The 24122-nt window shown below is 43.3% G+C and overlaps 1 protein-coding gene across 1 annotated transcript in view; it reads right to left on the bottom strand.

Annotated features, from left to right (window-relative positions):
- The window catches only part of LOC143283924 (exosome complex component RRP45-like), a 69525-nt gene that overhangs the window by 37543 nt on the left and 7860 nt on the right, over positions 1–24122 (bottom strand). The window contains exons 2-8 of the mRNA XM_076590364.1: positions 23857–23951; positions 22279–22398; positions 19802–19904; positions 18725–18822; positions 11332–11371; positions 2621–2703; positions 60–192 (exon numbers count right to left, since the gene is read on the bottom strand). Of these exons, the coding sequence (XP_076446479.1) occupies positions 60–192; positions 2621–2703; positions 11332–11371; positions 18725–18822; positions 19802–19904; positions 22279–22398; positions 23857–23951 (672 nt within the window). The remainder of the gene's footprint in view (positions 1–59; positions 193–2620; positions 2704–11331; positions 11372–18724; positions 18823–19801; positions 19905–22278; positions 22399–23856; positions 23952–24122) is intronic.

The raw sequence follows: 24122 nt of genomic DNA, 5'->3' as shown, positions 1-24122 counted from the left end.
TTATACATAAACCACCACACCACGGAACAGATACAGCCTGTTGGTGATTAGGGTGTCACCTGGTCCTGACGAAGAAGCATCTGTCCTGTCACCTGCAGCATGCAGATCTCCCGGTGCTTGTTCTGACCAATCATCATCCGCCCCTCCATCACCCGCTCCTCCCGTTCCGTCGGGTCTACCAGCATGGAAGTCCTGGAGCAGGATCAAGATACTAACAATAAGAAAGTCTTCATATTGTGTTCAATATTTGTGTCTAGAGAAATCAAAGTGCTTACAACCACTCATTGACACACATGCAAAGCTCTGCTTCAGAGGGATTAACAATAATATTCATAAATACTACTTCTTCTCCATTCATGGGCTACAACTCTCATGTTCACTCGTATATTTTATGTGTATAAGTGTTTTTATCCCACCATGTAGGCAGCCATACTTTGTTTTCAGGGGTGTGCATGCTGGATATGTTCTTGTTTCCAAACTCCACCAAACACTGACATGGATTACAGGATCTTTAACGTGCATATTTGATCTTCTGCTTGTTTATACACACAAAGGGGGTTCAGGCACAAGCAGGTCTGCACATATGTTGATCCAGGAGATCGGAAAAATCTCCACCCTTTACCCACCAGAAGCCGTTACCAAGATTTGAACCTAGGACCCTCAGATTGAAAGTCCAACGCTTTAACCACTTGGCTATAGCGCCCATCTTATAAATACATGTAAGCAGATAATAGATGTCACAGTGTCCTGCTCACAGAGGTATAGGTCAGCATCAGCATGGCATTAGTCAAATGTACTGTACTGTACTTAACGCTTTCTGGTGAGCTACATTCTGTGCTTGTGTAACCTCCCTCACACGCTCTCACTTTGCGACTGTGAAGTGTGAATAACAAATTATCAAAAATCAAAATCTAATCATGTTCCTGCCCCCCTACAGTGGTAAACTTTATATCAGTGTGATCAATATATTTTATTCTATTTATCATAAAAAGAACAGTTTTTTTGCACATGTTTGGACCATTATGTTTTTTTGTATCTGCCCTGGACTATGAGGACAGGCACTATATAGGTATCCATATCCATCCATCCAACTTCACTTGTGAAGGAGAAACACATACTTTGGTTTTTCAGACTTTGCCCTCCCCACTGCCGCTTCTCCTCTGCAGTGTTGATATAATGAATTGCATCACTTGTATATAAAAAATAAAAATGTACCAACCATGAAGTTTGATCTTCCTGTATGTATCAATATCTACATACATATAAAATCTATAATCAATCAATAACTGGACATAGTCAATTAATAAATAACGGGACACCACATCTGGCATTTTTACATGTACACAGGTGTGGTGTCCACGGGTCGCAGGACTTTTTTTTTGTTTTTTGTATATAATATCTCATTATGTATACCATCATTCAAAACTGGACAAAGTGAGGTCACAGCCTCATTTCAGTTTCCAGTAACAAGAAATCACACAATATCTACACTGTATGTTGTTGAAAAAAAGTCACAAAATATTTAATTAGTTGCCCCACTTCACACAGTTTGATGCTCAAACCACAGATTACTGTGCAGCAATCTGCAGCAAATAGAATGTTTACCACTCTGCATGTGTGTGTTCATCTTTATTCCCCCCCCCCACACACACACACACACACATAACCCCACAAAGGCCCCCACCCTATTCAACCTGAACTCATCTCCTCCATCCCTTCCTTCTCCACCCCTCCCCTTCCTGACCACCTGTCACTCTGTCCTCTATCCATTCTTTCATCTAACACGGTTCCCAAAGAAGGGACCAAACAAAATTCCATGCTGTCCAGACTTCCATGTAGCCTGTCTCTATTGACAGTGAACCTCACTTCAAACGCTGCCAGCTACAGCCTCAAGCCCCAGACACACAACTCATGCGAACATCTCAAACTGTTTCCCTTTAAAGGATCCTGTATTCCTCAATTTGCAAAGAGAGTCTTTCTTCATGTCTACTTCCCTTGATATCATGTCAGTATCTCCAGAGATCACAGAATATCTCCATTTCTGATCCCCTTGAAAATCCCAAGAGCATACTGTGAGTGCCAGCCAAAGCCTGTGGAAACAATACCACCAACTGAACACAGTACAGCCTTGGGGTATCTTCGACTAGCACACTGAATGATCATTATTTACATCATTCAGACACCACTACCATGACTGTTACTCTTCCTGCTATCATCATTTTCTTCATCACTGGACAAAAGATGGACACAGCAAAAAAGTGCTGACTTTCAATCTGACAGTTTTGAGTTCAATCCCAGTAATCATGTTGCTTGGTGAAGGAGATATTTTTTTCCAGTCTCCCAGTCAACATATGTGCAGACCTTCTACTGTTTCAGTAGTTCTAGAGCCTTAATCCTGTTCATGTGTATACACATGCAAAAGATTGAATCCACACATTAAAGATCCCACAACCCACGTAAGAGTTTGGTGAGTTATGGAAACACAAACATACTCAACATGCACATCCTTGAAGTATGACCGCCCTAACGGTGGAGTAAAAATGATCATGCACCTAAAATCCTACTCATCAATACAAGAGACAACACAGAAAGAAGGCAGACTGCACAGAATGTAGCTCACCCCTGATGGAAGAAGGCAAAGGTGACACACAGAGGCATGTGGTGCACACTGAGAGGAAGGAGGTCTCGCTGCTCAGCTGTGTGCTGTGACAATCCACACATATGGCAGTCAGTCACTGAGTACAGCATACAGTGACACATACATCAACACTTCTGGTCATTGCACATGTATACAACTTCATCAGTCAGGCTGCTGTGTTTCATCACTTTCATGTTTGTATTTCTGCTAAATGTTCCTTTCTGTTTTTTCATTTCCTTTTAGTTCAACCTTTGTCATGATCATGTGTGTGTTGGACTGTATGCTGAGACTGTGGGGTGAGTGATGAGCCTTTGGATGCACAAGTAATTTCCAAATCATAATCATGATAATAATGAACATGTATTGTTACATTGTACTCTATTGTCCCTTCCGGGTCTGGTGAGGTGGGTGGCTAGACACCCTTATGGAGATCCATAAAAGGGCGTCGGCTCAGGAGAGCCACCGACGGCCATCTAGCTCCACTGTGCTGTGTGCATGCCACACGCAGTTGGCCCCTGGGGTGTGTCTACCCATGCATGCGAAGTCTGGATCCGGCAGAATCTGCGGAAGAAACCTATCGGTTCAACGGAGAGGAAGGTGGTTACAGCAACGCACTGTGGAGTGCAGAGAGCAAGATGAGACACCGAAAGGATATCTTGGTCATCCACTGCATCCGTGCTCATCCTCCAGTCATCTCGACTTAGTCTTGCCACTGGAAATTGGTGGACCCGGATGAGAGAGTGAGGTCGACGTTGCGCAACTCCTCTTCACTTTAAACAAACTCATCGCGCAAGTCGTCAGTCATCCAAAATGACCTTTCATCCTTCATCATTTCATCACCCCCAAGTCCTGTGGCGACAGGCGAGCGACAAAACGACAGGTGTGGGTACACTGGCAGTCGCAGCCGCAGACCTGCACGCAGGCGGCTCAGGCCATAGGGTCGTTCTTCGTCGACAGGAGCAGCGATGGAGCTCGGCAGCCGTCTGAGTGTCTGAGCAGCCCTCTTTAGGAATGCACTGCTCACCTCCCTGGCATGAGGAAGGGGCTAGAAAAGGTGCCCTAAAAATTGCCTGCTCCATATCACCCTGGCCAGCATACCACGGCTGGCGGGGACCCTACATCAGCGGTCGAAACAAAAAGAAAGAAAAGAAAAAAACAAGGATCGTTCCTCTCACCATTGGTGCTTGGAACATAAGGACTCTCCTGGACAGAGATAACGCGGACAGACCCCAAAGGAGAACAGCACTAGTTGCATCCAAACTCGCCAGATACAACATTGACATCGCAGCCTTGAGTGAGACTCGGCTTGCAGGCGAAGGCGAGCTCTGTGAACGGGGATCTGGTTACACCTTCTTCTGGAGTGGACGAGGAAGCGAAGAGCGACGTGAGGCTGGCGTTGGTTTTGCAGTAAAAACAGCACTTGTCAGCAAGCTAGCTGGAATCCCAAAGGGAGTCAACGATAGGCTTATGACCACGAAACTCCCACTGGCATCTGGCCAGAAGCACCTCACCATTGTCAGTGCCTACGCCCCAACCATGACCAACCCGGATGAAGTGAAGGCGAAGTTCTACGAGGACCTTCACTCTGTCATTGCTGCTATCTCTAAAGCAGACAAGCTCATCATTCTTGGGGACTTCAATGCTAGAGTTGGCTCTGACTACATCTCCTGGGATGGAGTGATTGGAAAGCATGGTGTGGGCCACTGCAACCCAAATGGATTGCTTTTGCTTCAGACTTGTGCCTCCGCAGGACTGTTCAGCAAAAGTTACGCCAGACGCAGGATAAGTGGCTGAGTGACAAAGCTGATGAGATCCAGGGATATGCTGACAGGCACGATATGAAGAGGTTCTATGATGCCTTAAAAGAAGTCTACGGCCCCACATCCTCAGGATCATCCCCCCCCCTCAGTGCAGATGGGAATACCTTGATCACCGAGAAGGAGAAAATTCTCGAACGCTGGGCTGAGCACTTCAACAGCGTCTTAAATCGCCCTTCCTCCATAAATGATGAAGCCATAGACCGTCTCCCACAAGTCCCCATCAACGAAGCACTGGACGATCCACCAACACTTCTTGAGACCCAGAAAGCAATCCGTCTGCTAGCCAGTGGCAAAGCACCTGGCTCAGACTCAATACCAGCAGAGGTCTACAAGGATGGAGGCACTGTGCTGACTGAGAAGCTTCATCAGCTGTACTCACTCATGTGGAAAGAAGAGACGATCCCCCAGGATTTCAAAGATGCATCTATCATTCACTTGTACAAGTGAAAGGGGAACCGGCAAGCCTGTGATAACCATCGGGGCATTTCCTTGCTCTCCATCGCAGGCAAGATACTTGCCAGGATCCTACTAAACCGCCTCACAGCACACCTTGACCAAGGTCATTTGCCTGAGAGCCAGTGTGGATTCCGGAAAGAGCGCAGAACCACCGACATGGTGTTTGCTGCAAGGCAGCTGCAAGAGAAATGTCAGGAGCAAAATGCTGATCTGTTCTCCATCTATGTCGACCTCACTAAGGCCTTCGACACCGTGAGTAGAGAGGGACTGTGGAAGATCATGGCCAAGTACGGATGCCCTCGGAAATTTATTTCCTTGGTCAGCCAATTCCATGAAGGCATGCAGGCTCGAGTCCAGGACAATGGCGAAACATCTGCTCCTTTTGCTGTCACAAATGGTGTCAAGCAAGGCTGCGTCCTGGCTCCAACGCTGTTCAGCCTCATGTTCTCTGCAATGCTTACTGATGCCTTCAGAGATGGCGATGTTGGAATCGGCCTAAAGTACCGAACAGATGGCAAGTTGTTTAACCTCAGAAGGCTTCAAGCAAAAACGAAGGTCATGACAGACATCATCAGAGACTTTTTGTTTGCTGATGATTGTGCCCTCAACGCTGGATCTGAAGCTGACATGCAACTCAGTGTCGACAAGTTTGCCACTGCCAGCAGGAACTTCGGCCTTACCATCAGCATGAGGAAAACTGAAGTTCTCCATCAGCCAGCCCCAGGGAAACCCTATGTTGAGCCCAACATCACAGTCAACGGTCAGAGACTCAGTGCGGTGGAGCGGTTCACATACCTTGGCAGCACACTGTCACGAAATGCGACCATCAACGATGAAGTGAACGTCAGGATTGCAAGAGCAAGCGCAACTTTTGGCAGACTCAGTGCAAATGTCTGGAACAGAAGAGGCATTAGTCTTGAGACCAAGCTAAAGGTCTACAGAGCAGTAGTTTTCCCCACACTACTGTACGCCTGCGAAACTTGGACAGTGTACCAACGACATGCCAAGAAGCTGAACCACTTCCACACAACATGCCTCAGGAAGCTACTGAACATCAAGTGGCAAGACAGGACCCCAGATACAGAGGTGCTCGCAAAAGCCACCCTTCCCAGCATCTTCACCATCCTGATGCAGTCCCAGCTTCGCTGGGCTGGACACGTGGCACGCATGCCAGACCATCGGCTGCCCAAAAGGCTCTTCTATGGCGAGCTGCAACAAGGGAAGAGATCACACAGAGGTCAGAAGAAGTGCTTCAGAGATACTCTGAAAGTCTCTCTCAAAGCGTTTGATATCAACCCTGACTCCTGGGAGGAATCTGCAGTGGACCGTGACAAATGGCGCGCTGCTGTGCACAAAGGCGCCAAGTTATGCGAGGCCAAAAGGACTGCTGCAGCTGTTCAGAAGAGGCAGGCCAGAAAGTCACGGGCAAACAAGCTCCCTGACAATGATATGCCTGTCTTTGTCTGCCCCAACTGTCAGCGAACATTTCATGCGCAGATTGGACTATTCAGCCATCTGCGCATTCACAGATAGATTCATGAGCATCCTCCCCCCCACCCCACCACCACCCTCCCCCCATCTGGATGACAACGATGGTCATCATCGATCTCGATGGACACACCACCACCATTGTTTTATATGTCACCTCAGGAACAAAATCTAGAAAATTTCCTCCACAACTGTAGAAGCTAATGGACACTGCCTGTGTGAGGCAAATGACAAGGAATTAAGAGTGAAGTGATGCCACATCTATCTTGAACATTTCTCACTAATATGATTAAAAAAAAGACAGTTATACAAAACCAAAAACCAACCAAGAAACAACAACAAACAGTAAATGGTATAAAAAGATAGTCAGCAGCAAAGACAATGAAAAAGACACATAACAACATGGGCTATAAAAAGACAGACCACTTACGAGTACCCCCCCCCCCCCCCCCACACACACACACACACACCCATCCCCATCTCCCAAAAAAACAACACAACAATACAACAACAAACAAACAAAAAACAACAACAAAAAAACAAAACACTTCTGTTTTTTTTAATCCAAACCAGTCGCCACACTCTTTCTCCCAGAACTTCAACAAAAGACCAGAGATCAGCTGGAGAAAGACAGTGATAGCTGGAGAATTCATAAACAAGCCAACCAAGGTCAGTCAAGAATTAAAAATAAAATGGATGTGTAAACAAAACATTCTGGCAACATAAACACATGTATCGCTTCTGAAGGGTTTAGGTTTGGGGTTGGTCATTGGTCAGTGACCCATATAAATTTGAAATGAGCCAACAATGTGGCAGCAGGCTGGTCACTTGAACTACTGATGTTTTGAATACTTGGTCAGGCCAAAAAGCCTTTGTAGGTGTCTCACATTCTTCTGCAAAACAATCGTGAATACAGTTTAAAACTGACAACTTTAATCATTTCTGCTGTTCCTCTAAAATTGGTATTGAACAGACAAACATTGTAAAATAAAAATCTTGTGCTAAGGCAAGAAATAAAAGAAGATACGTTCGCACAAAGCCATCATCGCATGTGTGTTGTGAACTGCGGCAGAACACAGCACCTTCACTTTCAGACAGTCTAGCACCCTTCACTTTCAGGCAGTCTAGCACCCTTCACTTTTCAGGCAGTCTAGCATCCTTCACTTTTCACTTTTCAGGCAGTCTAGCACCCTTCACTTTTCAGGCAGTCTAGCATCCTTCACTTTCAGGCAGTCTAGCACCCTTCACTTTTTAGGCAGTCTAGCACCCTTCACTTTTCAGGCAGTCTAGCACCCTTAATTTTTTAGGCAGTCTAGCACCCTTCACTTTTCAGGCAGTCTAGCATCCTTCACTTTTCACTTTTCAGGCAGTCTAGCACCCTTCACTTTCAGGCAGTCTAGCACCCTTCACTTTCAATCTAGCACCCTTCACTTTTCAGGCAGTCTAGCACCCTTCACTTTTGAGCAGTCTTGCACCCTTCACTTTTCAGGCAGTCTAGCATCCTTCACTTTTCAGGCAGTCTAGCATCCTTCACTTTCAGGCAGTCTAGCACCCTTCACTTTTCACTTTTCAGGCAGTCTAGCATCCTTCACTTTTCAGACAGTCTAGCACCCTTCACTTTTCACTTTTCAGGCAGTCTAGCACCCTTCACTTTTCACTTTTCAGGCAGTCTAGCATCCTTCACTTTTCACATTTCAGGCAGTCTAGCATCCTTCACTTTCAGGCAGTCTAGCATCCTTCACTTTTCAGACAGTCTAGCACCCTTCACTTTTCACTTTTCAGGCAGTCTAGCATCTTTCACTTTTCACATTTCAGGCAGTCTAGCATCCTTCACTTTCAGGCAGTCTAGCATCCTTCACTTTTCAGGCAGTCTAGCATCCTTCACTTTCCACTTTTCAGGCAGTCTAGCATCCTTCACTTTTCACTTTTCAGGCAGTCTAGCATCCTTCACAGGCAGTCTAGCATCCTTCACTTTCAGGCAGTCTAGCACCCTTCACTTTCAGTCTAGCATCCTTCACTTTTCAGGCAGTCTAGCATCCTTCACTTTTCAGGCAGTCTAGCACCCTTCACTTTTCAGGCAGTCTAGCATCCTTCACTTTTCAGGCAGTCTAGCACCCTTCACTTTCAGGCAGTCTAGCATCCTTCACTTTCAGTCTAGCATCTTTCACTTTTCAGGCAGTCTAGCATCCTTCACTTTCAGGCAGTCTAGCATCCTTCACTTTCAGGCAGTCTAGCACCCTTCACTTTCAGTCTAGCACCCTTCACTTTCAGGCAGTCTAGCACCCTTCACTTTCAGGCAGTCTAGCACCACCATTCACTTTCAGGCAGTCTAGCACCCTTCATTTTCAGTCTAGCACCCTTCACTTTCAGGCAGTCTAGCTCCCTTCACTTTCAGTCTAGCGCCCTTCCCTTTCAGGCAGTCTAGCACCCTTCACTTTCAGGCAGTCTAGCACCCTTCACTTTCAGGCAGTCTGGCACCCTTTTCTTTTCAGGCAGTCTAGCACCCTTCACTTTCAGGCAGTCTAGCACCCTTCACTTTCAGTCTAGCATCCTTCACTTTTCAGGTAGTCTAGCATCCTTCACTTTTCAGGCAGTCTAGCACCCTTCACTTTCAGGCAGTCTAGCACCCTTCACTTTCAGTCTAGCATCCTTCACTTTTCAGGCAGTCTAGCACCCTTCATTTTCAGTCTAGCACCCTTCACTTTCAGGCAGTCTAGCACCCTTCACTTTCAGTCTAGCACCCTTCACTTTCAGTCTAGCACCCTTCACTTTCAGGCAGTCTAGCACCCTTCATTTTCAGGCAGTCTAGCACCCTTCACTTTCAGTCTAGCATCCTTCACTTTTCAGGCAGTCTAGCACCCTTCACTTTCAGGCAGTCTAGCATCCTTCACTTTTCAGGCAGTCTAGCACCCTTCACTTTCAGGCAGTCTAGCACCCTTCACTTTCAGGCTGTCTAGCACCCTTCACTTTCAGGCTGTCTAGCAACCTTTACTTTTCAGGCAGTCTAGCACCCTTCACTTTCAGGCTGTCTAGCAACCTTTACTTTTCAGGCAGTGTAGCACCCTTCATGTTTCAGGCAGTCTTGCATCTTTCACTTTTCAGGCAGTCTAGCATCCTTCCCTTTTCACTTTTCAGGCAGTCTAGCACCCTTCACTTTTCAGGCTGTCTAGCATCCTTCACTTTTCAGGCTGTCTAGCATCCTTCACTTTTCACTTTTCAGGCTGTCTAGCATCCTTCACTTTTCAGGCAGTCTAGCATCCTTCACTTTTCAAGCAGTCTAGCATCCTTCACTTTTCAGGCAGTCTAGCACCCTTCACATTTCAGGCTGTCTAGCATCCTTCACTTTTCAGGCAGTCTAGCTTTCAGGCAGCTGCCTGTGCTGAGGATGGCTTCCACACAGCAGATAATTATTTTGACTAAAAAAAAATATTGTCCAAACTTTGAACCATGCTGCTAAATAAGATGTCTAATGTCAAGAAATATCTTCTTTTTTTTTTTCTTTGTATGACTGTTCGGGATAGCTGCAGTTTTCTCCATTGTACAAACAGATCATCTTGTGGACAGAATGAATCTGAGAGATTTCTTCAGCATTTGTGAGCAGCTCCGTCTCAAATTTACAACAATGCTATGCCATAGTGTGGACCTTTCAACTAAAACTGAGATCTGATCATGTGAATTTTTGAGTGTGCTTTTATGTGAATAACTGTTCTTACTCTGTCATTTAGGCAGCCATACTTTGTTTTAGGGGCTTACTTGTGTTTCCATTACCCACCTTACACTGACAGATAGTGGGATTTTAATGTGCTTTCAAATTTTAATCTTCTACCTTGTGAGCACACAAAGGTGGTTAACAAAGGCGCTAGCAGGTCTTCACATTGTGCTGACATGGGACTTCAGTAGGATATATCTGAGAGACATACTGCAACCAGGTCTTCACATTGTGCTGACATGGGACTTCAGTAGGATATATCTGAGAGACATACTGCAACCAGGTCTTCACATTGTGCTGACATGGGACTTCAGTAGGATATATCTGAGAGACATACTGCAACCAGGTCTTCACATTGTGCTAACATGGGACTTCAGTAGGATATATCTGAGAGACATACTGCAACCAGGTCTTCACATTGTGCTGACATGGGACTTCAGTAGGATATATCTGAGAGACATACTGCAACCAGGTCTCCACTTAATGACGACTTGGGACCAGTAGGATGGATATATATATATATATATATATATATATATATATATATATATATATATATATATATATATACTTTTTTATATATATCAAAGGGCATGTTGGACAAAGTAGACAAGAAATGACAATTTTTGGAGGGGGTAGGATGGGGAAGAGAGGGGTCAGGGGACTGGGTAGGGGTGGCTGATGGGGAAGGAAGCATGAACCAACTGTGGGGGGTGGCTGATGGGGAAGGAAGCATGAACCAACTGTGGGGGGTGGCTGATGGGGAAGTAAGCATGAACCAACTGGTACAAGTCACTACAGATGAGATGCACCACCAAACTTGCCTAGCCCAGAATATGATCATCAGTACTAGCCTGTAAAAATCCAGAAAAAAAATCTCAAATTATCAGTAACACCATGTCACATTTGCTCCCAGTCATAAAACAGCACATATACAGTCTAAAAATCATTGCAATTGTCTGACGAAATCAACAATGCACAACCACCCCCCTAAACCCTTCCAGAATGACAACATTTTTTTCTGTTTTCATAATGCAGTGACATTTTTGTTGCTTTCTAGAGCAAATACAGACAAATAGGGACAGTGTGCATGTCTGCATCATCACCATCTGTATACACAACCACTACAGGCAGTTACAGAGCACACACAGAGGAACAGACAACACCAGAGAGACAAAATGATGTAGAACTGCCGTAACATGTAAGGCAGGAACACTTACAATGGTCACCTCCTCTCCACTGACACTGACGTCTGGCCTCCTGCCCACATCATCATCATTCAGTGTCATCACACAGGTCTACATCATCATCATTCAGTGTCATCACACAGGTCTACATCATCATCATTCACTGTGTCATCACACAGGTCTACATCATCATCATTCATTGTCATCACACAGGTCTATATCATCATCATTCACTGTGTCATCACACAGGTCTACATCATCATCATTCACTGTGTCATCACACAGGTCTACATCATCATCATTCAGTGTCATCACACAGGTCTACATCATCATTATCATCATTCACTGTGTCATCACACAGGTCTACATCATCATCATTCACTGTGTCATCACACAGGTCTACATCATCATCATTCAGTGTCATCACACAGGTCTATATCATCCTCATTCACTGTGTCATCACACAGGTCTACATCATCATCATTCACTGTGTCATCACACAGGTCTACATCATCAGCATTCACTGTGTCATCACACAGGTCTACATCATCAGCATTCACTGTGTCATCACACAGGTCTACATCATCATCATTCAGTGTCATCACACAGGTCTATATCATCATCATTCACTGTGTCATCACACAGGTCTACATCATCATCATTCATTGTCATCACACAGGTCTATATCATCATCATTCACTGAGTCATCACACAGGTCTACATCATCATCATTCATTGTCATCACACAGGTCTATATCATCATCATTCACTGTGTCATCACACAGGTCTACATCATCATCATTCAGTGTCATCACACAGGTCTACATCATCATCATTCAGTGTCATCACACAGGTCTACATCATCATTATCATCATTCACTGTGTCATCACACAGGTCTACATCATCCTCATTCAGTGTCATCACACAGGTCTATATCATCATCATTCACTGTGTCATCACACAGGTCTACATCATCATCATTCATTGTCATCACACAGGTCTATATCATCATCATTCACTGTGTCATCACACAGGTCTACATCATCATCATTCAGTGTCATCACACAGGTCTATATCATCATCATTCACTGTGTCATCACACAGGTCTACATCATCATCATTCAGTGTCATCACACAGGTCTACATCATCATCATCATTCACTGTGTCATCACACAGGTCTACATCATCATCATTCAGTGTCATCACACAGGTCTACACCATCATCATCATTCACTGTGTCATCACACAGGTCTACATCATCATCATTCAGTGTCATCACACAGGTCTATATCATCATCATTCACTGTGTCATCACACAGGTCTACATCATCATCATTCAGTGTCATCACACAGGTCTACATCATCATCATTCAGTGTCATCACACAGGTCTACATCATCATTATCATCATTCACTGTGTCATCACACAGGTCTACATCATCATCATTCAGTGTCATCACACAGGTCTACATCATCATCATTCAGTGTCATCACACAGGTCTACATCATCAGCATTCACTGTGTCATCACACAGGTCTACATCATCAGCATTCACTGTGTCATCACACAGGTCTACATCATCATCATTCACTGTGTCATCACACAGGTCTATATCATCATCATTCACTGTGTCATCACACAGGTCTACATCATCATCATCATTCACTGTGTCATCACACAGGTCTACATCATCATCATCATTCACTGTGTCATCACACAGGTCTACATCATCATCATCATTCACTGTGTCATCACACAGGTCTACATCATCATCATTCACTGTGTCATCACACAGGTCTACATCATCATCATCATTCACTGTGTCATCACACAGGTCTGCATCATCATCATTCACTGTGTCATCACACAGGTCTGCATCATCATCATTCACTGTGTCATCACACAGATCTACATCATCATCATTCACTGTGTCATCACACAGATCTACATCATCATCATCATTCACTGTGTCATCACACAGGTCTACATCATCATTCACTGTGTCATCTCAGAGGTCTATTTCATCATCATTCACTGTGTCATCACATAGGTCTACATCATCATCATTCACTGTGTCATCTCACAGGTCTATTTCATCATCATTCACTGTGTCATCACATAGGTCTACATCATCATCATTCACTGTGTCATCTCACAGGTCTATTTCATCATCATTCACTGTGTCATCACACAGGTCTACATCATCATCATTCACTGTGTCATCACACAGGTCTACATCATCATCATTCACTGTGTCATCACACAGGTCTACAACATCATTCACTGTGTCATCACACAGGTCTACATCATCATCATCATCATTCACTGTGTCATCACACAGGTCTACATCATCATCATCATCATTCACTGTGTCATCACACAGGTCTACATCATCATCATCATCATTCACTGTGTCATCACACAGGTCTACATCATCATCATCATCATTCACTGTGTCATCACACAGGTCTACATCATCATCATCATCATCATTCACTGTGTCATCACACAGGTCTACATCATCATCATCATCATTCACTGTGTCATCACACAGGTCTACATCATCATCATTCACTGTGTCATCACACAGGTCTACATCATCATCATCATCATTCACTGTGTCATCACACAGGTCTACATCATCATCATTCACTGTGTCATCACACAGGTCTACATCATCATCATCATCATTCACTTTGTCATCACACAGATCTGCATCATCATCATTCAGTGTCATCACACAGATCTGCATCATCATCATTCACTGTGTATCATCATCATTCACTGTGTCATCACACAGGTCTACATCATCATCATCATTCACTGTGTCATCACACAGGTCTTTATCACCATCATCATTCACTGTGTCATCACATAGGTTTGCTGTCACGGGTCCGCTATCATACACAGCTCATGAAAAAAATCTATTAATAATAATAGTTATAATCATAATAATAATAAGAAGAAGAAGAAGAAGAAAAAGAAGAAGAAGAATTTAAGTTATACACCTCTTTCCAAGGTCAACTATCATGATACACACAGGTCCACTATCATGCATAGGTCAGGTATCAGTGACTGTCAGAAAGATTAAGAACAATTAATGAATCAGTTATGAGATATGTCAGCTATCATATGACAGTCATAGGTTAGGTATCAGGTACAGGTCAGGTATCACACATTGCAATCGCACACAGGTCAGGTATCACACACTGCAATCACACATAGGTCAGGTATAACACACTGCTATCACACACAGGTCAGGTATAACACACTGCTATCACACACAGGTCAGGTATAACACACTGCTATCACACACAAGTCAGGTATAACACACTGCTATCAAACACAGGTCAGGTATAACACACTGCTATCACACACAGGTCAGGTATCACACACTGCTATCACACACAAGTCAGGTATAACACACTGCTATCAAACACAGGTCAGGTATCACACACTGCTATCACACACAAGTCAGGTATAACACACTGCAATCACACACAGGTCAGGTATCACACACTATCACACACATGTCAGGTATAACACACTGCTATCACACACAAGTCAGGTATCACACACTGCAATCATACATAGGTCAGGTATAACACACTGCTATCAAACACAGGTCAGGTATAACACACTGCTATCACACACAGGTCAGATATAACACACTGCAATTACACACAAGTCAGGTATAACACACTGCTATCACACACAGGTCAGGTATAAAACACTGCAATCACACACAAGTCAGGTATAACACACTGCTATCAAACACAGGTCTGGTATAACACACCACTATCAAACACAGGTCAGGTGTAACACACTGCAATCACACACAAGTCAGGTATAACACACTGCCATCACACACAGGTCAGGTGTAACACACTGCTATCACACACAGGTCAGGTGTAACACACTGCCATCACACACAGGTCAGGTGTAACACACTGCTATCACACACAAGTCAGGTATAACACACTGCAATCACACACAGGTCAGGTATCACACACTATCACACACATGTCAGGTATAACACACTGCTATCAAACACAGGTCAGGTATCACACACTATCACACACAGGTAAGGTATCACATACTATCACAGACAGGTCAGGTATCACACACCATCACACAGGTCAGGTATCACACACCATCACACACCGGTCAGGTATCACACACTATCAAACACAGGTCAGGTATCACACACCATCACACACAGGTCAGGTATCACACACCATCACGCACAGGTCAGGTATCACACACCATCACACAGGTCAGGTATCACACACCATCACACACCGGTCAGGTATCACACACTATCAAACACAGGTCAGGTATCACACACCATCACACACAGGTCAGGTATCACACACTGCCATCACACAGGTCAGGTATCACACACAGGTCAGGTATCACACTCCATCACACACAGGTCAGGTATCACACACTGCCATCACACAGGTCAGGTATCACACACCATCACACACAGGTCAGGTATCACACACTGCCATCACACAGGTCAGGTATCACACACTGCCATCACACAGGTCAGGTATCACACACTGCCATCACACAGGTCAGGTATCACACACTATCACACACATGTCAGGTATCACACACCATCACACACAAGTCAGGTATCACACACAGGTCAGGTATCACACACCATCACACACGTCAGGTATCACACACTGCCATCATACAGGTCAGGTATCACACACTGCCATCATACAGGTCAGGTATCACACAAACACAGCTTGATTCAGCCCCATTCTCTCTTATTTGGGCAAATGATTAAGCTGACTGGTCCACTCAATGCTGTTTCAATGTAAACATGCATGCCATTAGCTGAGCATCATCACGTGAGAACAAGGTTAATAGCGACTGCCCTGGCCTTGTGATTGACAGGTCTCAAGCATCTGGGTAATGTTATGACAGGAAAGCATGTGACCATGCTATATAGTCGAAAATGAATTTGTCCAAACTAATTTCATGTTGGCGTAACGTCGGAACAAACTGCAAAATTGTACCATACACACGTCAGGTATCACACAGGTCAGGTATCACACACATGTCAGGTATCACAAACACGTCAGGTATCACACACACATCAGGTATCGCACACACATCAGGTATCACACAAGTCAGCTATCACACATACATCACGCACACGTCAGGTATCACACAGGTCAGGTATCACACACACATCAGGTATCACACACACATCAGGTATCACACAGGTCAGGCATCACACACACGTCAGGTATCACACACACATCAGGTATCACACACACATCAGGTATCACACAGGTCAGGCATCACACACACGTCAGGTATCACACACGTCGGGTATCACACACACATCAGGTATCACACACACATCAGGTATCACACACGTCAGGTATCACACACACGTCAGGTATCACACAGGTCAGGCATCACACACACATCAGGTATCACACAGGTCAGGCATCACACACACATCAGGTATCACACACACGTCAGGTATCACACAGGTCAGGCATCACACACACATCAGGTATCACACAGGTCAGGCATCACACACACATCAGGTATCACACACACATCAGGTATCACACATACGTCAGGTATCACACATACGTCAGGTATCACACATATGTCAGGTATCGCACACACGTCAGGCATCACACACACATCAGGTATCACACACACATCAGGTATCACACATACGTCAGGTATCACACATACGTCAGGTATCACACATATGTCAGGTATCGCACACACGTCAGGTATCACACAGACGTCAGGTATCACACAGGTCAGGTATCACACAGACATCAGGTATCACACACACATCAGGTATCACACAGGTCAGGTATCACACAGGTGTCAGGTATCACAAAGGTCAAGTATCACATAGACATCAGGTATCACACAGGCGTCAGGTATCACACAGGTCAGGCATCACACACACGTCAGGTATCACACAGGTCAGGCATCACACAGACATCAGGTATCACACACACGTCAGGTATCACACACACGTCAGGTATCACACAGGTCAGGTATCACACACACACATCAGGTATCACACAGGTCAGGTATCACACACACACATCAGGTATCACACAGACGACAAGTATTATTTTGGCAACAAATCTGCTGTCAAACACATTAACCCTTTCGCTGCCAGGAAAATAAGATTTAAGTGAAATCTATTTGCCAGGGTTTTTTCACAAAAAACGGGTATAAATTTTCAAAAAATTCTGTGCTCTTTGTTATTGGAGAAAGACCCATAAAAGTATATATTTTCTGAAAGGTAAATGAATAAAGAATACAAAACACATGCTGTTTTCCCATTTTATATATTTTTAGTGACATGCTGTTGTTTTGAAATCAGTGTTTTGTTTTTTGTCACATTTTCAACTTGTTCATTACAAACATTAGTCAGGTAATTTGCACAAAAACATCATATTTTCTGGACAAATGGATATCTGCAAACACAAAATCATACTAGAACAACCACAATATATATATTTTTTTTTAAGAGATAGATACACAATACATTGTGACTTCTCCAAGTGATAAGATGGATGTGAGGCCACGCCCCCTCAGTCTCCACCACCCTCCTCCTCACCCCTCTCACACGGTCACTTGATTCAGTTCTCATCAGACCGCGTTGGCTGCGTGCCAAGAATATCGCTCTGCTGCTAATTCGGTCATCTGTCGTCTGCTAAGATCTGTACAGCCGGCATCACTCACTGACAGTTGCATCGTGGCCACTCTCTTCATTATTCATTTATTTTCTATCAGATCGTCCTATAAATGTTCATCTCTATCTTCTCCTTCGAATTTACGCTTCAATTCTTTCTGAGCATCAGCTAAAGAAAGAAATCATGGTTGATTTAGTTCGTCACGATCGCATGTCTTGAGCACGGCGTCAGTCCGACATTTTGTTGAGCGAGCGAGGAGAGAAGTCAGGCAAACACTTGGACAGTGACCCAACCAAAACGTTCAAATAAAGGACTGCTTCATGACGTAGATGGGGTTTCTAGCTATGAATAGAATCTAGAGAGATTCCCCAGGCTAAAGCTACCACTATTTTTGCCAAGGAAGTGAATGCAAACCAGGGAAAAGTCAGAATATTTCGATGACGAGTTATCTCGTCATGCAGGCAGCGAACCCTAGGGGTTAATAAAACATTGCCAAATCCAGCACTTACAAACTTTTAAACTTGCTTTACACACATGCACATGTCATGTGTATTTATGAGAATGCAGGCAAACAGGTAAAACATTGCCAAATCCAGCACTTACAAACTTTTAAACTTGCTTTACACACATGCACATGTCATGTGTATTTATGAGAATGCAGGCAAACAGGTGCACCTCCGCACCTCTGTGTATGTGCATAAATATCAAGATAACATGCAGCACAAACCTGAAATGTTTGAGAGCAGCAATGGCAGCCATACAGCAGCAGTCCAAGATGTTGCCCTCGTGGTTCAGCACTGTGATGTCCACCCGCAGCGTCCACACCTACACATACACAAGTCAGAACTATTATGATAACAATAATAATGTAAACTTACATTGCAACATTTCTCTCCAAGAGCTCAGGGCGCTTTACATGAAAGAAAAGTTACAAATTACATAAATCATTGTTAATGAACACTCTTTCCCAAAACCACTCCCTCTCCCATCCCCCTACTCTCCCTCTCTCATTCGTCATGCATCCAAAGTGAGCTGACAAGGATGATATTGGAGAAGAAGAAAGGTGACAGTGCTCATAGATAGGTTTCAAAAAGATGAGTTTTTAGTGAAGAGCAAAAGCAGAGAGAATCAGATGCATGGATATGATGAGGAAGGTTATTCCAGATACAAGGAGCAGCAAAGAGGAAAGAATGTTCACTATATAATAACAATAAAATGATAATCACATTTATACCTGCACATTTCCTGAAATTTCACAGCATAACTGCCAGAGTAAAACAGCACAGACAGTGCATCACAGACTGTGGAAAAGAGAAATAAGTGTCAAGGCTTCCTCAAAAAATAAGAAAAGAAAGAGGAATGAACTGGGAAGGCAGAAGAAAGAAAAAAAGGCAGAAACAAAGAGAGCAATTGAAAAGAGAAATTTTCCAGCAAAGAACTTCCAGATGGTAGGGAGGGATGCTGTCTACACTGAAGGACCACTGGCATCCCATGGAGGGATGGGGGGGGGGGGGGGGGGGGGGCGGGGGCGGAGGAGAGAAGAAGACAAACATAGTGATAAGCCTCAATGACTCTGCAGGGTGCTCAGGCCTCAATCAATGACTTTCATAGTTACTCTCCAGTTTCGTTTTCCATTTTGAAGAGGTGTAGACCCAATGCACTGGTCAGGCCTTGACAGTCTACTAAAAGACAAAACAAAAACTCTAAAGAAAATAAAACTCAAGTAACTCACCAGACAAAAAAAGACAACACAAACAGCAAAAAGCAACACCAGCTTGGTGAAGAGCAAAGATGGATTACTGACCTTTTCCCCTGACACGATGCAGAGGGCCTCCAGGTCCACACACCTGGAGTCCTTCAGACAGCGCTCCAACAGCCGGTTCAGAACCACTGTTTCATCTGTTTGTCTGTTCATGTACACAGCAGAACCAGCAGCCATGGATCAGCTGTCATTCGCCCCTTTCACTACTGGTGGTTACATATATATGTCTCTCTCTCTCCTTCTCTCTCTTTCTCTGTATATGTATATATATTTGTATATATATTCTTCTTCTTCTTTGTTCGTGGGCTGCAACTCCCACGTTCACTTGTATGTACATGAGTGGGCTTTTTCATGTACGACCGTTTTTACCCCGCCATGTAGGCAACCATAAGGAAATTTTCTATCTAAAATTACGTTTAAATAACATACTTAACCGTGACCCAACTAGTGCAGACTCCAGCAGGGGTCTGACATTCCTGTCCTGTGCAAACTATCCGCCCATTTTTGGGGGTGTGCATGCTGGTATGTTGTTTCCATAACCCACCAAACACTGACATGGATTACAGGATCTTTAATATGCATATTTGATCTTCTGAGTGCGTATACACATGAAGGGGGTTCAGGCACTAGCAGGTTTGCACATATGTTGACCTGGGAGATTGGAAAAATCTCCACCCTTTACCCACCAGGCGCCATTACCGAGATTCGAAGCCAGGACCCTCAGACTGAAAGTCAAATGCTTTAACCACTTGGCTATTGTGCCCATCACACACACACACACACACACACACACACACATATATATATATATATATATATATATATATATATATATATAAATCTATATCTATATGCATCTCTCTCTTTTCTTTTTTTCTTCTTTCTTTTTGTAGTGAGGTTCACAATCCATCTTCTTTAATCCATTCACTTGTGACAGCTGGCCACCATTTCAGATGAGCATGCTTTCTCTTCCACAGCCAGTTATGGACTTATGCACATGCTCACTCTAGTTACAACTTCCCATACGTTGTCAGGTTTGTTCCCCCATATAAAAAGGTGCCCCATCCTTTTTTCCCAGTAAAATATGTAGTTGTAACATGGTCAGATATTTTTCAATCACAGAAACAACTAGGAAGGCATGTATGGTAATACATTTCTGATGTCTTGCAGCATGTTTCAGGTCCTAAATCAACTCGGAAAATTTTCCTTAATTACTTTATCTTCTCCAGTCACACTATGTCTATCTTTCACATAGTCATAGAGGAAACACACGGTCTCCCACTCACTCTCAACCATACATAGTCATAGAGGAAACACACTGTCTCCCACTCACTCTCAACCATACATAGTCTACTGTTTTGCTAGAGATAATTAGATTTCTCTCATTCTTAATCTTCACTCTATCAACAGCTAAAACAGATGGAAAAACACTGATTAACCTGTCAACATCTGCACAAATTTACAGCTGTATTGACTAAGCTTCAATCTACTATGGGCTGTTTACATGCATATGCTTATTTATTCATTCATTCATTTATCATTAATTTATTTCATTAATATTTTCATATAATACATATATATATAAGAAACTGAAAATACCAACACTTAACTAATACACACATATAAAAGCAACACAATGACCACATTTTACTGGTTATATAATATGAAGTGCTTTAGATTACAAGCTGCAGCCTTAAAAAAGCGCTTAGATTTGTCTCTGCACAAGATTCAGCGCTCTATAAATACCATTATTATTATTATTATTATTATTATTAAAATCTATTTTAAGATAAATTTCAAAAGTGGGGCCCAACGAGTTACCAGGTGCATACAAAACTGATAAAATGAAAAAGATAACTGAAAAAACAACAACCAACATTGATTGGTTGATTGCTATCACAGCCAAGTTTACATCTCCAGTTGAGTTTGATGTGGAGGTCATGGTGTCATCATTCTAAATCTCTTCACAGGATGCAATGTCTGCTTGTTTGTCTGCTCTGTTGATCCCCGCCCACTTCAATCCATTGATCTCCACCTGCTACAATCCACTGATCTCCACCTACTACAATCCATTGATCTCCACCTACTACAATCCAATCATGATCATTGTTCTGGAGACTTGCTGCCAAGCTGACACGATTCACTGACCACAAATTCTGCCAGTTTGTGTGAAAGAATGCTATCCTTCAGACACCCACTGTTCCCTTCAACATACAAGGTGTAAAATGAAGCAGCGGGTTGATGAAAATGTCTATTTGTTTTCATCACCTTGAACCTCATAGTTCCAGTTCCTGAACTCAATATAATTTTGATTCACAACAGTATTTTGACAGATTTTCACCAAAATTAAATGCACCATGGCAAATTTTAACCAGACATTAAGAGAACTATATTTACAGAAATTACACAATACATGGTGCATGGGGATAAAAAGATTGCAGTATGGTCTGTAAAATATAGCAAACATGTGCACTTAACTCCTATCCAGAGTTCATTAAGGCAGAGAGGGTGTTACTCACCTGCCCGCTTCAAATGTGGGATGTCCCATTGGGCTCATGTCCACATTGACATGGAGAACACCCTCATTTGGCCGCCGGGCCTTGGGACAGCTGATCTCCCCTGACACATGGGCCAGCACCCTGCAGTTAGCATGTCACATGATCACAAATTGCTGACAATCAGCACATGTCACATGATCACAAATATGCTGACAATCAGTACACGTCACATGATCACAAATTGCTGACAATCAGTACACGTCACATGATCACAAATTGCTGATAATCAGTACACGTCACATGACCACAAATACGCTGACAATCAGTACACGTCACATGATCACAAATTGCTGATAATCAGTACACGTCACATGACCACAAATACGCTGACAATCAGTACACGTCACATGACCACAAATACGCTGACAATCAGTACACGTCACATGGCCACAAATTGCTGACAATCAGTACACGTCACATGATCACAAATTGCTGATAATCAGTACACGTCACATGACCACAAATACGCTGACAATCAGCATACGTCACATGGCCACAAATATGATGACAATCAGTACACGTCACATGACCACAAACTGCTGACAATCAGTACATGTCACATGATCATAAATTGCTGACAATCAGTACACGTCACATGACCACAAATTGCTGACAATCAGCACACGTTACATGACCACAAATATGCTGACAATCAGTACATGTCACATGACCACAAACTGCTGACAATCAGTACATGTCACATGATCACAAATTGCTGACAATCAGTACAAGTCACATGACCACAAATTGCTGAAAATCAGTACATGTCACATGATCACAAATTGCTGAAAATCAGCACACGTCACATGACCACAAATTGCTGACAATCAGTACACGTCACATGACCACAAATTGCTGAAAATCAGCACACGTCACATGACCACAAATTGCTGACAATCAGTACACGTCACATGACCACAAATTGCTGACAATCAGTACACGTCACATGGCCACAGCTTGAGGAAGGTGTACTCCAGCACAGATTTGGAAAATTATAGCCCCAAGTTTTAAAGACATGAAAGACTGTTGCTGCTTATATACCCATGCACCAACACTGACTGACAACACGTTTGTCAGGGACATTTTACCACTCTCTGCCCATTATCCGTAATGTGTGTGTGTGTGTGTGTGTGTGTGAGAGAGCCAAAAGGTGGACATAATAAGTGGACAAAAGCTGTCAAGAACAGTGTTGAGGATTAGAATGGTGAATGTATTTTATGAATAAATACATATTCTGCCATTATCATGTATAGTATGAAGATAATTTTTTCCTTGGTTTCAGATAAAATAGGAAATACATATTCTTTCAATGTCAATGTTCTTAATTTCATCAAAGCATCACATTTCTGTTAGAATATTACCAAAGCAATCTTCCCATGTTAAATTTCTCAATTTGACACTTTTAAAGGTCCATAAACTTTTTTTTAAATTGTTAACTGATTACTTTAATCACTGATGTTCAACACCAGGATAAATGTAAAATTTCCTTACAAACTCAAAAGACAATAAAAACTTCATTATCATTATTTGTGTCCTGACCTTGTTTTCCCAATGGTAACCTCGCAGGTTCCAAAGGTTTTTCCAAAGGCTATTTTAATCTGCCTGAATTCCGCTGGCTGACGCCCATCCACTCTCTGCCCACAACAGAATAAAACAAATTTCAATAAGAGAATCTGTTTTAAATTCAGTCATCCATTACCATTCTACACTATTCCAAACACTGCCTTCATAATTAAAACAACAACAATGAAAAGCAGAAAAAAAGAGCAAAGTAGAAGCTGGGAAACTGTCACAGTGGTTAAATG

Source organism: Babylonia areolata, chromosome 7 (assembly GCF_041734735.1).
Source record: "Babylonia areolata isolate BAREFJ2019XMU chromosome 7, ASM4173473v1, whole genome shotgun sequence".
Classification (NCBI taxonomy): Eukaryota; Metazoa; Mollusca; class Gastropoda; order Neogastropoda; family Buccinidae; genus Babylonia; species Babylonia areolata.
This window is presented reverse-complemented; position numbering and strand designations above follow the sequence as displayed.